The sequence below is a fragment of the Mytilus trossulus genome, chromosome 1, assembly GCF_036588685.1.
Source record: "Mytilus trossulus isolate FHL-02 chromosome 1, PNRI_Mtr1.1.1.hap1, whole genome shotgun sequence".
Taxonomy (NCBI): Eukaryota; Metazoa; Mollusca; class Bivalvia; order Mytilida; family Mytilidae; genus Mytilus; species Mytilus trossulus.
Genome location: NC_086373.1, coordinates 68455279 through 68471292, shown reverse-complemented (window position 1 = coordinate 68471292; position 16014 = coordinate 68455279). Strand labels below are relative to the sequence as shown.

General features: G+C 31.4%; 1 protein-coding gene across 1 annotated transcript in view; it reads right to left on the bottom strand.

Moving 5' to 3' along the window:
- Positions 1–3897: 3897 nt before the first annotated feature.
- The window catches only part of LOC134691568 (fibulin-2-like), a 39853-nt gene continuing 27736 nt past the window's right edge, over positions 3898–16014 (bottom strand). The window contains exons 16-24 of the mRNA XM_063552169.1: positions 15183–15323; positions 14268–14456; positions 13445–13582; positions 12500–12625; positions 11452–11571; positions 10562–10681; positions 8473–8604; positions 6355–6496; positions 3898–5873 (exon numbers count right to left, since the gene is read on the bottom strand). Coding sequence (XP_063408239.1) covers positions 5468–5873; positions 6355–6496; positions 8473–8604; positions 10562–10681; positions 11452–11571; positions 12500–12625; positions 13445–13582; positions 14268–14456; positions 15183–15323 — 1514 coding nt within the window. The 3' untranslated portion in view covers positions 3898–5467. The remainder of the gene's footprint in view (positions 5874–6354; positions 6497–8472; positions 8605–10561; positions 10682–11451; positions 11572–12499; positions 12626–13444; positions 13583–14267; positions 14457–15182; positions 15324–16014) is intronic.

Sequence of the window (16014 nt, the reverse complement as noted above, 5' to 3'; positions counted from 1 at the left end):
AATATAATAATTGTTTTTGATTTTATATATTGATTACATGTTTATTTATAAATAAACTATTTATAAAAAAAAATGTTTATTTTTGATGTTCTTTTACATTCATTGTTTTACTACTGTCTCAGGTTATATAAACAACAACAAAAATAAAGAAATAAGAAGTTTTCATCAATCATGTTTCCATAAGGCAAGTATTTGTCTAACTATACAAATCCTTGCATAAGGCAATCACACATATTTTATTAGATTTCTATACAAAGTCACATGGACAACTATTGAACAAGAATATAGTTTTACCTTTGAACTGATTAACATTTATTCCCTTTTATTAGCTCACCAGACCCACAGGGCCAAGTGAGCTTTTTCTCATCACAGCTTTAAAATTGTGATGACCCACGGCAAACCAAGATGGCCGAAATGGCTAAAAATAGAACATAGGAGAAAATGCAGTTTTTGGCTGATATCTCTAAAACCAATACATTTATGGAAAATCTAAAATGGGGTAAAATTGTTTATCAGGTCAAGACCTATCTGCTGTGAAATTATCAGACCATTCAGGCAACCATTGTTGGGTTACTGCCCCTGAATTGGTGATTTTCAGAAATTTTTGTAGTTTTTGGTTATTATCTTGAATATTATTATAGATAGAGATACATAATTTGTAAACAGCAATAATGTACGGCAAAGTAAGACCTAAAAATAAGTCAACAGGACCAAAATGGTCAATTGACCCCTAACGGCCCTAAGGAGTTATTACCCGTATTAGTCATTTTCTTAACAATTTTCATAATTTTTTTAAAATTTTGACATACATTTTCCACTGTAACTACTGTGCCAACTTCATTATAGATAGAGATAATTGTAAGCAGCAAGAATGTTTAATATAGTAAGATCTACAAAGACATTACCAAAACACAATTTTGTCGTGAATCTATCTGTGTCCTTTGTTTTATATGCACATAGACCAAGGTGAGCGACACTTTGATTTTATGTTTCAATATACATATTTTTGAAATGTGTAATGCAAGGACTTATATAGTTGAAACTAACAGTACAAATCCTGTTAAAATCTGAAAATTACAACCAGAACAGATACATATACAGCCTTGTATTCTTTCAACATTTAAGATAAAAAATGATCCAATAAATTATATTTGACTTTTACCGTCACAGGTATGAATGAAAGACACAGAAGAAATGACTGAATTAAACAAGACTTTTATGCAAAATAAACCAAATGTTAATATAAAAACGCAAAAGGTGTGGAAATTTCATTCATCGCTAAGCTTGTGCAAGTCAAACTCTTGATGCCATGATTTAAATTAATTATATCCTTTTTAGCTCACCTGGCCCGAAGGGCCAAGTGAGCTTATGCCATCACTTGGCGTCAGTCGTCGTCCGTCGTCTGTCGTCGTCCGTCGTCGTCGTAAACTATTTCAAGAATCTTCTCCTCTGGAACTACTGGGCCAAATACTTCCAAACTTTAACTGAATGTTCCTTAGGGTATCTAGTTTATAAATTGTATCCGAAGTTTTGATCTATCAACAAACATGGTCGCCATTGCTAAAAATAGAACATAGGGGTCAAATGCAGTTTTTGGCTTATAACTAAAAAAACAAAGCATTTAGAGCAAATCTGACATGGGGTAAGATTGTTTATCAGGTCAAGATCTATCTGCCCTGAAATTTTCAGATGAATCAGACAATCTGTTGTTGGGTTGCTGCCCCTGAATTGGTAATTTTAAGGAAATTTTGCTGTTTTTGGTTATTATCTTGAATATTATTATAGATAGAGATAAACTGTAAACAGCAATAATGTTCAGCAAAGTAAGATTTACAAATAAGTCAACAAGACCGAAATGGTCAATTGACCCCTTAAGGAGTTATTGCCCTTTAAAAGACTTTTTTCACAATTTGTTCATCATGTTGACTTACTTTAAAAAATCTTCTCCTTTGAAACTGCTGTGTCAATTTCAGCCAAACTTAAGCTAAATAAGTTTCAGAGTATCTGTTATAAATTTTATATTTTATTTCCTTGTATGTCCAGAAACATAGCTTCTATGGCTAAAATAGAACATAGGAAAAAATGATTATTTTTTTTGGCTTTTGAAGAAAATAGGACGATCCAAAGAACATTTAAATAAATTGAAAAAGCCAAAATAATCATTGATGCGAGATTTAACAAAAAAAGAATTAAGGTGAGCGATTCAGGCTCTTGAGAGCCTCTTGTTTAATATTCTACCTGTAAATTACATGATTTTTATCAAAAGAATATAGGTTGTTAATTTAATTCACAGATAATCCCATTGTGAGATATCAACATGTACATGTATAAAATGTACAGAAAGAAGTATTGTTCCAAAAAAATTCCAGTATTCTAGCTTCACTGTTATTTTGAATTCTCTTGGTCCTGCAACACCTTTCACCAGCTTCAAGACAGCTGAAAAAGCCAACAATTAAATAATGTACATGAAATATATGTGGAAATACCTGTTCCTGGTCTAATATTGGTATTATAGGGTAACATTAAAGTTATCTTTGTAATTCTAATACTATGAGAATTGTCTGTGTTTTGGCACATGATTGCAAATCTTTAAATGAATTTACAAATGCTCTAGATTGGATAGTTAAGCCTTGACCGATGGAATGAAGGGTGATATCTGTTATTGCCAAAAATGCATTCATTAGCACCATTGCCACTATTGCTCCACTTCATTTTGAAAACAAGTTTCATTTGTCATACAAACTAGTCATCCAAATTTAATTTTACTAAAAGTTATACCTGGTATTATTATAGTCATTGATTGATCTCCCTTCTCCCTTTCCACTGTACCCATGAAAATGTGTATACCACAAACAATAACAAATACACAGCATGTATCTTTTTTTTAAATGTATAACATACAGAAATAGCATGTAATTTCTTCAAACTGTACATAATCTGAACTATATATACAGCTACTCACCAGTATCACCATTTGCTTCAGAAACAAAGTTTTTGTCATCATTTCCATCTATTATAGTAAGAAATAGATTTGGAAAATAAGCAAAATTAGTCTGAATATTAAGAACTTCCACAGCATCGAGAAGCACAGGTAAAGATGGCAAAGCAAAAAACTGCCAGGCAACAGACTTGGTCTTATTCTGGATACAGTCTAGGGACTTCAAGTCACATGGTACTCTGCTGCAGACGACACCGTCATTTGCCAGCAAAATACCTCTTTTGAAAAAGAATCAAATTTTAAAATTTGGGTGACCACAAGTTGAGATTTCTTCATAATATATTTATGTTTTCAAATGTGTGAATTTCAGCTTAGTTTTCTTGTTTGAATTGCTTTACATTTGTCATATTGCCATTTTGGGGGCTTTTTTGGCTTACCCTGTTGCAAGTTTCTTGTTGGCAATCAAACCACATCTTATTTTTATATCAATTTTTAAAATGTCTTTTCAATAGTTTTTCTATGAAATAAAACCTTTCAGTAGATGTTTTTTTAGCTGGATTGAAAATAAAAAATAAATGTTATTTTCAATTTAGGGCCTTAGTGGCTGAGTTTTCTGTACCACTAGCCTGTCAGTACTGTGGTTTTAAGTTGGAATCCTGCACATGAAAGGTGTTCTCAACTCCAATCTTAATGGACTAGGATTGTCAGTTTTTCATGCCTAAGATCAGTGTATCTTGTCTCCTCCACCAATAGAAACTGACTTCGAGAAAGACGCCAATAGTGTTAGCACTAAGAGGTGTTAAAACACCAAAATTCATTCATCAATCATCATATTCAATCTTGATGCAAATTTTTCTTTGTCATTTAAATTTGGAGTGTAGTTTGAAAAAAAATTATTGTACCTTTGACAAGATTAGTACATTTTAATGCTTAGCAATACAGAACAGAACACAAATACAAATATTTATGAAAGCAGTATTTTTTTTATTATAAAAAGTGAAAACATACATAAGAAGAGTGGTCTTCTGTGCATAATTTTGATTGCAAAGCAAAACTGTACAACAATACATGCTTTATATTAGTTAAGATTTAGTTACATCTTATATATTCACAATGGCAGCGTGATGAGCTGTTAATTATTGCACTATAGTCCCCTGGCACTAGTTTATATAGTCTACTAATATACATTTATTAACATTTCCAGAAGTAAGCTAGTTGTGAACAAGACAAAAAATGGGAGCCAGTAAAAAGTTTGATACATCTAGTCCGAGAAAACTTTCCTTACAAAGCGTAAAAATATGATGAAAGTATACAGGGTTTTTAATGATAGCATTACAAGATATATTCTGTAATTTCAAATGTTCAAACTGCTTTCTATTGATTTTTTATTTTGAACACATGCAAAAAAGGGTGGCATCAAAAGTTGAATAATAATGAATAATATGAGATAACAAAATTGCTAATTTTGAAGTTTAATTTTTTTTTATTATACTGATTGGAATATGTCAAATGATCATTAGTACACATATCAATGATGAAATATAAAATAATAAGGTTGGGGACTTCTAAAAGGTTTCTATCTACACTAACCTTAAAGAGCTTTAATTAGTCAAAAACAGGGTAGAGCTTAAATTGTCACAAAGTTATACTTATATTGCTAAATCAAAGCTATAAACTTGTTGAAAATTAATATAATACATGTATACTTATGTGTTTTCATTGTAAAACTGAAGTTAAAAGAAAAAAACAATTACTGACCAAAAGTTCTTCCAAACAAATTTAAAAGGTTCAAGCAAAATACTGTTCAATTCATAGCTCTGACATGCATTCATTTGAAAATACTTGTACTAAGGTGACGAATCCATTTGAGATTAAAGTTGGCTTTCTTCAACCAGATTCTTTTTTAACTATTCTTGGTGGGAGTTATCATTTTGGATTTGTATATACAAATGGAATGTATTGAGTATTGGCTCTACCACATTTTACAAAATACAATCAAGATAATATTTATCTAGACTAATGAAATGATTTTAAGATATATACACCATAAATTCTTTATACATTCTGAACATTCTTGGTCAATATGTACAACACCAAAAAAAATGGAAAAAAAATTGGAAAAAAATGGAAAATTAAAGAAGCTGTTAGTGTGTTTCCAAAAAAATAAAACATGCATGCCTCAAGTTATTTAGCATTCATAAAACAGCTGATGCATTAAATGTTAAAAGTCTCTTATCAAATTTCTTACAAAAATTAAGATTTTTTTCTTGAATTTAATACTTTGGGCTATATACAATGTGTGATTAAATTTTACAATTAAAACATCTTCATTTATTTTCCAAAAATATCATTCTTTTACTTTTGTGTTATATATAATGCACAAATAAATGACCATCAACTTTTATGATAAATGTTTGTTTAATGAACAATCAATATAAAACAGAAATACAGTTTACGGTAAACAATGCAAGTTTTGGTTTGGTTTTGTTCTATAAAAGTTTATTTTGAAAGAACATGAAAGTTTTAAGACTATGAAATGTTAGCTCCTGTGACATAAAGGAATATTTTGGACACAGCCGTCCCTGTGTATCTTGTTCTTCTGTCTGTTATTTTCATTTTTAATTCCAGTTCAATATCTTGAGGTCCAGAAATACGGTAATTTAAAGCAACAACAGCTTCACCAGGCCCCACCTTCAAGTCAAAATAACCACGATTAACTTTCACTGAATCAGCTCTAAGTGGTGTCACATTGACAATCTTTAATTCCCAGTCAAATATTTTTTCTGTCGTCTGCGGTCCTGACATTGCAAATAAGTCACTTGGAATTTTCACGTTTTCGGGAAATGACAGGAAGTTGTATGACAAAGAAATTGGTGCATTTATACATTCATAGTCATTCTGTCGACAGGTGAAAGATACTCTTTTACAACGAACGCTGAAATAAAGGGAGATAAATCCATCAATTGATTTCTAAATCGTTTAAATATAAACTTCAATGATTTGTTTGGCAGTATATTAAGTAACACCATAAGAATTTGCTACATTTTAAATGCACAGATAACATTTCAAGCATTATTAGTTTATACATAACTAATTTAAAAAGTAAGGCAGTTTCAAGTTATTTTTTGAAGGATTTCTGTGACATATTTCAATCATGCTTTATGTATTATTTCATATCCATTTATATTCTAAAATTCAATGAAATGGTGCTCATTTTTAACAGTTTGTGTATATCCAGCAACAATGCAAGTTCTTGTGTTGGCTTTTGACTTTGATGCAATAATATGATTTAAAAAACTAACATTGATTTTAACAAAATGCAGTACAAATGTATGAGTAAAAACAATCCAAAGAAACAAAACAAAAACATAAACTATTAACATAATCACTTCAATCTTCATAAAATAACAACTAACCTATTTCTTCTTGGACCTAAAGGTGTTCTAACAAATCCTGATGGACATTGAATTTGTGGACATTTGTAACTTCCTCTAGTGTTATAGCACATGGCCTCTTGACCTTGACATCTAGCCGTGCCTTCTGCACACTCATCAACATCTAAATTAAATTAAATATAGCATGTCTTTATATATGTTACAGTAAATAGGTGAAATTAGGAATTACACGTAATTACTAAACATTTCAGTAAATACCTGTAATTACTAGCCAATTTAGTAATTACATGTATTTACTAGTTGTTTCAGTGATTACTGGTAATTACTGATTTTTTTTGTCAATTTTACAGCTGTTTACTAACTTGATGTTTTTGTTTTAAAATCAAAAACATAATTCAAGATACATTTGTTCCAAATAAGAAAGTAAAGGGGTAGGGATTTTAAGGGAGCTTTCTTGGGGATGTAGGAATATAAGGCACTCAAAAGTGCATATACTCTTTTGTGTTTGTGAATTGAAACTGAAAAATGGTTGTTTTACAGGTTTTGAAACTCCGTAAATATATGCATGCAAGACAATGATATCAATCCAAAATTGATTTCATAATATTGTTAAACTAAAATCTCCATCATGCACTGTGGTTTAAAACTTTTAAATAACTTTCTCCAAATATCCTGGATTTCTACCAAACTTTGACAGAAGCTAAATGTTTATGATCATAAGATAATATCCAAAAGTAAAGTTTGTTAAAAAAAAATCCTCTTTTTCGTATATAACTTATTAAAAAGACTAGTATTTTCCCAGTTAACATTACATACACTCTGCAGTTAAAGTTTTTAAAACATAAGATTTAATAAACCATCCTGGATTTTTACCCAATTTTGACCGAAGCTTCTTACAGTACTAGTCAAAAGATAGTATCTAGAGGAAAATTTTAATATTTTTTCCACATTTTTGTTGAGCCTGCGATTAACAGCAAAAGAAGGCGAGACTATTTGTTCTGCAAAACCCTTACAATTTTAATAGTTTAATACATCAATAACCCATCTCCAGCTAGGGGTTGAATCGAAGGTCACATGAATATGTATTCAATGAGATCCAAATATTCACTCACAAGTGCACAACTCATCAACCTTGTTTCTCAGCTGATTTAACAAAATAGAACCAGATTGGCTGCTAACAGTTAATTATAATTTCACTATATCATTTTTATTAATGATTTAACAACAAAAAAAAAGATTTTTTTTTTTATATATCTCGAAGCTAATGCACATAACAGTTCATTCCAGTTCTTAACCCACTACATAGCATTATCTTATCTTTATAAGGTAATAAGTCTAAATCTTCTTCAAATTCAAAGTTTTCTTTGGGAGAATTTTCCATTTCTGATTTCCATGTCTGCTGAAATTGGTCAAAAATTATCTGTATAATGCTCAACTTTAACCATTTTGGATTAAAACTAAAGTTACTCTGATTTAACCAAATATTTGAAAGTCCATATTTATTCAAGATATTTTTGATACAAATCAACCATTCAAAATTTTAAGAGTACTAACAAATCACCTGACCATAATACAACATTGTTTAAGCGGTCAGTAAATAGGTGTAAAAATTCATTTTGAAAATAGTAATAACTGGACCGTTTTAGGAATTACTTGTATTAACTAAGTGCATCGGGAATTACCGGTAATTCCTAAATTTTAGTAATTACATGTAATTCCTAATTTCACCTATTTACTGTAACATATATATAATTCAACACATTTTTTTCTTTAAAAAATGTTAAGATACAAAATGAAAGGACAGTTCAGGGATAGTTGGTTTTCAATGAAGAGATTGAAAAAGACATTTCATGTGACATTTATCTTTGCACTAGCCTAGTTCTTACTTAAACAAATTAAGCAAATGTAACTTTCTTGCTGTGAATGTGCCATTCTGTATACGGTATACCTATGTTCAATACATATAACATGATGTTGTGCTAGCTTATTTGTTACAATGAAGCAAATTATATAGTTCAATTACACTTGACTTAACCTTCAACCTGTTCAATTTATTTTGAAAGTACACTCACTCAATCAAATGTATGGTGAACTAAATCTTTAGTAAATGGAACAACATGTAAATGACCTTGACCTTACCCTGACATGTCCTTCCATTGGAAAGAGATCTCCATCCCTCTGGACATGAACATCTGTAAGAACCTGGTAGATTTACACATTCTCCAGCACAAACCTGACCTCTGTTGGCATAGGTACGACATTCATCAATATCTGTAAAATCAGCATTCAATAAAATATAGTAAATGTTAGTGAAAAAAAAATGTGACAAATTCACTTTTTAAGCGATACATAACAAGTTTTTATTAAGAAAAAATCTTCACCTTTCAGATGCAACATTCTACCATTGCAAGATTGCCTGCAAACTAAATACCTATACCTATAAACTCAGATATTATCCCATTATTTGCAATATTAATATAAACATTGCTATAATTTCAGTGTTTACAGTAAACAATGTGTATTTTAACAGGACTGTTCAGTGGCGGATCCAGAACTTTTCCTAAGGGGGGCCCTCTGACTGATCTAAGGTAGCACTCCACAGTTAGAAAATAAAATTAAAAATGAGCCCCAAAATGTTTTATCATCTCCTATTCCTGGATTTCTAATACATTAACCTAACTGTTTGTGTTGTACATGTGCATATGTATGTAATCAGTATCTTCCATAGATTTGATTTTCAAAAGTTAATAGGGTGAAAATAAATTCCTTTTATCTGTATCCATGGCAACATTCTGCATTTATTTCCAATAAAATATGGCAAAAAGGGGGGTGAACATGTCTCAATTCCCCCCACAATTTGGATCAAACTAGAATTTCAATGCCTTTGAGTGATACCTTTTTAGAAACTGTTTTCCTAAATCTTCCTAATGATCAAATAAAAAATGGGTGTCTTTCGCCTCATTTTTTCGTAAAATCCAATCACAAAGTTTGTGCGATAAAAAGTTGGAAAAAAACATTGCAATAATTGCCGGACCAATGTATGGTAGGGACATGCAAATACGGACTGTCATACAGAAAACAGCCTATATTACATACATTACATAACCTTGATGATCATATAAACCCAATACAAAGGCTATTTTAATACTCAGCTATCCAAAAATGATTTTTATTGCACACTAGCTCTCATATTTGAAAAATCCACAGGGGCCAAAATGCGAAACTACACACCTAACTGTGGAGTGCTACCTAAGAGGGGGCCCAGATCTAGTCACGGTTCAATGATCCCCAATATAATCAACCAAATTTTTCCCACAAAAGGGGGAGCCCGGCCCCCCTGAATTCGCCTATGATGTTAGGAGGTACCCAAACTGTGTATCATTTTGCAGACAAAACTGGTACTGTATTTTGGGAGATCAAATTGTGATTTTTTTTCTGTTCTGTATACAACTGATACCCTGCAACTAACATGTAATGATATGGTTCTATGATGCAAACTAGGTCTGTATGTTGTAAGATCCATGTGATTCTTTTCTGATCTGAGTACAACTGTTACCCTGCAACAAACATGTAATGATCGGGGTTCTATGATGCCAAATAGCCACACAGACAATTTTAATGCATACTCTGTTAGCACACCTCCTTAGAATTGACTTTCAATTCACCTCATAATACTTAATGCTACAAATGTAAAATTATTAAAACCCTTAAAGTTTATATAACTTACACCTTTGATCATTCCCATCTTACTGATGGTGGTAAAAATACAATTCAAAGCATGAGCCTATGAATATTTTTGATATCATATTAGTGGAACTAATACAATGCTTTATACAATCTGTAAGCAAACTTATTTTCATTGATACTTTTTCAAGTTTATCTGTATCTTGCCAACTTCACGTTAATCTATTTTTCACTATTTGATACTGTGGATTCATTATTATTCGTTGGATACCAATTTTCGTGGATTTCGTGGGTACAGGTGAACCACAAAATAAAAGGTTTAAAGAATACATTGTAACATATAAGCTTGTATGCAAACTTTGGCAAAATCACGAAATTAAATATCCAGGATCATGTAAGTTTGGCTTAATTCATGAAAATACAAGTAGGATCCAATGAAAATAAAAGAATCCACAGTACCTTGTTGATGCATTTATACAGTATAGAATGTAGGCATCAGCCTTTAGTTTGACAGGAATTATGCATTTTTTTTACTCTCCTTTACCTTCACATGTTCTTTGGTCAGTAGATAACTGGTATCCAGTTTCACATGTACAATGATAGGATCCAAGCATGTTGACACAACCGTGTTGACACCTGTTCGGCTCTTGACACTCATCAATGTCTGAAAATAGCAAAACAACAAAAGTAGATTAGCTGTAATAATGATATTTATAGAAAAACTAATCGAAGTATTCAAAAAGAGAAAAATATTCAACATGTGACTGGACAACACATTAATTCATGTATACGTGTAATACATGACTTAATCATCAGTGTTGTTACCTAACAAGTTGAATATTTTTTTATATTTGATTTTTTTTTAATTTAGTTATTCTTTTTATTACATTGGCAAATGGTTTTTTTCTGAGATTAAAGTAGAAAATGTAAGGAACTATATAGTTTTCTAAGCATTCACATTTTGTTTTGATCCCAGACATCATGACAACCCCTTTTGTTGTATGACTCAGAGGAGTGAAATAACCACTTTTATTTCAAATGTGAAATAATCGGTTTTTATTTCACTGGGAAATCAATGTAATTTATAATAACCAATGTAATAATATAAGTTATACATATTAAGCTTATTGGGTCAGTAAATTCCACAAAGGGTGTAACATACCTGCCAACTGTCACTATTTGTGGGGGATTTCCCCCATGGAGGCTTCAAAATTGAAATTTTGAAAAAGCCATTTTGTCCACAATTTAAACAAAACAATTAATTTTATAATGACATTAGGCTTATAAAAAGAATAAAAAAGGAAAAAACAACATTAAAATATATTTGCAGGCCCCCTTGAAGATTTTTTTAGGACTATAACAGCCAACTTGCACGCAAAACCCCCATGGGCATTTTGAAAAGTTGGCAGGTATGGTGTAACAAATATATCTTACCCACACACATTCTTCCCTCCTGTTTCAGCCCAGGGTTACATTCACATCTATAACTTCCTTGAGTGTTGGTACAACCAGCATTAAAAGGACAAACATTTCCATAGGCACATTCATCAACGTCTGAAAAATGAAATAAAATAGTAGTTTTAAACACCATCATGTATTAGTAAACAAGAATGTGTCCATAGTTCACGGATGCCCTACTCACACTATAATTTTCTATGTTTAGTGGACCTTGAAATTGGGGTAAAAACTAAAAAATTTGGCATTTAAATCAGAAAGATCATATCATAGGAAACATCTATACAAAGTATTAAGTTGATTGGACATCAACTTCATCAAAAACTACCTTCACCAAAAACTTTAACCTGAAATTTGCACTATCATTTTCTATGTTCAGTGAACTGTGAAATTGGGGTCCAAACACTATCTTGGCATTAAAATTAGAAAGATCATATCATAGGGCACATGTGTACTGAGTTTCAAGTTGATTTGACCTCAACTTTAACCTGAGACGGGACGAAAGGAAGGACGGATGAATAAACAGACCCACATACCAGTAAACATAATACCCCTCTACTATCATAGGTGGGGCATAAAAATATGTATTTGTGGCTTTATTTTTGTAGATTATATATGGTTCACCTTAATCAGTACACTTGAAAAATTAAGCAAATTGTTTGAAACCAAAAGTTGTAATTTTGACTTGACAAATAGTCCTGAAATTAGTAAAGTGTGAACTCCTTACATTTATCTATTGTATTCATAGTTGTTGTAATATGATAAAGGACCAGAACCTAACTTGATTTGTTATACTGTAAATTCCAAAAAAAATACATTTTTTTTATTGAATACGATTGACCAAAAGCTGAAATTTGATTGTAATAAACTCACAAAATAAAGCGAGAAATAATACTTTCAACATTTATTTTTCTATATCGTCTCTTTAATTTTTTATTTTATGAAAGCATTCTATAATTTCTTATATTAACAGTATTTTCATGCACATTTGGTCTACATCTGTAAATTTTTATAGATTTATATCTACCTTGACATACACCCTCAGCTGATTGCCTAAATCCTTCTGGACAATCACATATAAAACTTCCTCGTCTATTTATACATTTCTGACTTGAAGCGCAGTCATGGGTCCCTCTTGCACACTCATCAATATCTGTATAAGGAAAAAAAAGCTCTTAACAATGCAACAACTGACAGTACTTGTAAGAAGGACACACCACTTATTACCTTCAGTTAATCAATAATTTTAGTATATGTGTAGCAAATACCAATTTTAAAGTCACATCACAATTTTCTGTACTCTAGGGTAGCACACTACTGTTTGTTTCTTGTTTCAATGCAATAGTATATATTTTGTCAGTCAGTGTTTGTTTTTCTAATAGAAATAATAAAGATTTTTTTTAACTGGAACCACACATATATAATTTGGCCCAAGAGGAAAAAATAATTCTGGAACTATAAATGAATATAGAAAACATAAACTAAAAATACTGTTATCATGGTTGTAGTTTAATTGTATTCTCAGTCATGATTTCAACAATATTGACACAAAGAATAGGGTTGAATAGAATATTTTATTCACCAAATAAGGACCTATAGCATACAAACAATATAATACATTTTGTAATAAATAATAACGCATATATCAAAATGGAAATAGAGCGTTGCCACGATGCGACAATTTTTTTTACGCCAAATGTGATGCTATCCAAAATTTCTGGGGAGAACCCTGTTTCTATTCATTCAATCAACAGAAAGATATCATGCATTCAGTTGTTTTCTCATCAGTTATTATCATGGTTTGACAGTTTGACTCCTAGAAGGTGAAGTTAAATCTAAGCCGTTTTTTATTATTTAATTTTTGCAGCTTGAATAATGTATTTCAAAATGTTTGGATAAGGCCAATTTTGTGAGAAAGAAATTGCTAGCATAAATGGTAAAAAACTTTCTGATATACTGTATGATATCTCACCAACACAGTTTCCTGACCGGGTATCAGCTTGATAACCTGATTCACAGTTATAATTAGAACGACATCTATATGCTCCATAGGTATTCTCACAAGTTTCAGTGGAATCACATATTCCAGATCTCTGGCACTCATCCAAATCTGTAATATAGGTACGACTTTGTTAAATATCATAAGAACAGTACAAGTCAAAAATCAAATCTGATGATGGTGTAAGTTTTCAACAATTCAGTACATATCATTAGTACTTCAAGCAATTGTTCAGATTAATGACTGCAATAAAAGTGTCATTCCTTTTATACCGTATCTCAACATTTCATCAAATTGTTGTTATGTTGTCTCATGATCAAACCTATATCTATATTTACCAATGAAACCATTCAGGAGGGGACATAATTCAGTATAATCTGCATTCAGAAGGGGACATAATTCAGTATAAACTGCATTCAGAATGGGACATAATTCAGTATAATCTGCATTCAGAAGGGGACATAATTCAGTATAAACTGCATTCAGAAGGGGACATAATTCAGTATAATCTGCATTCAGAAGGGGACATAATTCAGTATAATCTGCATTCAGAAGGGGACATAATTCAGTATAAACTGCATTCAGAAAGGGACATAACTCAGTATAATCTGCATTCAGGAGGGGACATAATTCAGTAAAAACTGCATTCAGAAGGGGACATAATTCAGTATAAACTGCATTCAGACGGTAACAAAATAAAGTATCAACTGAAAGAACTCCTCTTTTTAACCCTTCGAGACTGCATTGACATGCAGTTGAATCGATACCCTCAAAAACTTTATTCGGTATAACTTACCAATGCACATTCCTCTGGAATCAGACCTGAATCCTCTGGGACAGTTAACCCTCTCACATTTTCCTGTCCTGGTATTAAATTGGTGTCCATCTGGACATTTAATTGGAGTACATCTAAAAGATCCTTTAATGTTGACACATTCATACCCATTACCACAATTATGTGTGCCAGCCTCACATTCATTCACATCTACAATTCATTGTTTAAAAAAAAGTCAATTAAACTATCACATTAATTAATCCTATTTTTCTATCCCAGTTTTCATACAAGCTTATAGGTTATTTACAATTTATGGAAGACTAAAATTTGTTGTTCACCTATATCAACCAAGTCAACAAAAAATAATTCTCCATGAATAATATTAAAACCACAGTACTTTTTTGGCAGGAATAAATGCCTTTTCCTCTTTATGTTCCTCTTTCCAATAAAATACCTGTTGCTAAATATATAGTCTATAATTATTGTAAAGGAACCACAATTACAAATAATGGATTGTAGATATTAACCTTATATCACAGCTTATAAGTACTCACGCAGGAATAGAACCCTTAATTGTTCCTTATTTTTACCAATAATCTATATCAATCATATTACCACCTATACAGGTCTTTTCTTTCTTTACAGAGTATCATGTTCAGCAGCCTGAAATTTTCCTTATGGAAGCATTTTCCTTCAGCAAACTTAATCTCATTCAAATGTGTTCTTACTTACCTATACAGGACTGTGTTTCCTCATCCAAGGAATATTATGTTCCACAGCCTACAATTCTCCTTATTATCCCTCAGTAATCATGATTCCATACCTATGTGTTCTAACTTACCTATACAGGACTGTGTTTCCTCGTCCAAGGAATATCCTGTTCCACAGCCTACAATTCTCCTACAGGAATAGGAATTCAAACATGTTCTAACTTACCTATACAGGACTGTGTTTCCTCATCCAAGGAATATCCTGTTCCACAGCCTACAATTCTCCTACAGGAATAGGATCCATCATTATTTTCACATCTCTGTTCTGGTGTACAGGCATCAATCTGTTGGGCACACTCATCAATATCTGAAAATATCATGACAAGATTGAATGTTAATAAAAATAAATGTACAGTCAACATTATATTACAACTCCAAAAACATTGTCAACATAGAATAAACCTCAAAGATATTAGAAAGCACGTCTTTTGAGCTATTATAATGTAAAGTCTGATATAAATGATATGCATATAAGTATAGCTTCATCAATCTTGCATATATATTTGTTGACCACCAATTGCATCTATATAAATGCAAACATGACCCCAAATAGTATTACATGTACTTACATATTTGTTTTTCGTTCAATTTTTAAATAAATAAGGTCGTTAGTTTTCTTGTTTGAATTGTTTAACATTGTCTTATCGGGGCCTTTTATAGCTGACTATGCGGTATGGGCTGTGTACTGCCAAATAAAAACCTGTTCCTAAATATCAATTACAATTATAACATTTTTGAGATTTATCAATACTGGTGGTCAGAATTTACTAGATCAGTTACACTTTTTTCTATCAAGGTGGCTCTACCTTTAACAAGACAAGTATTACAAAATATCAACATTAGAAGTAATCCATGCAAAGGGGGTCAAGGTCACAAGACAGACATCTATGCCTTATAATAATTTAATATAAAATCCGACCAAATATAATTCACCTATTACTTATAGTATCTCTAAACCAGGTTAACCAAGAAAACTTCATTATGGACAAAGTAACCAT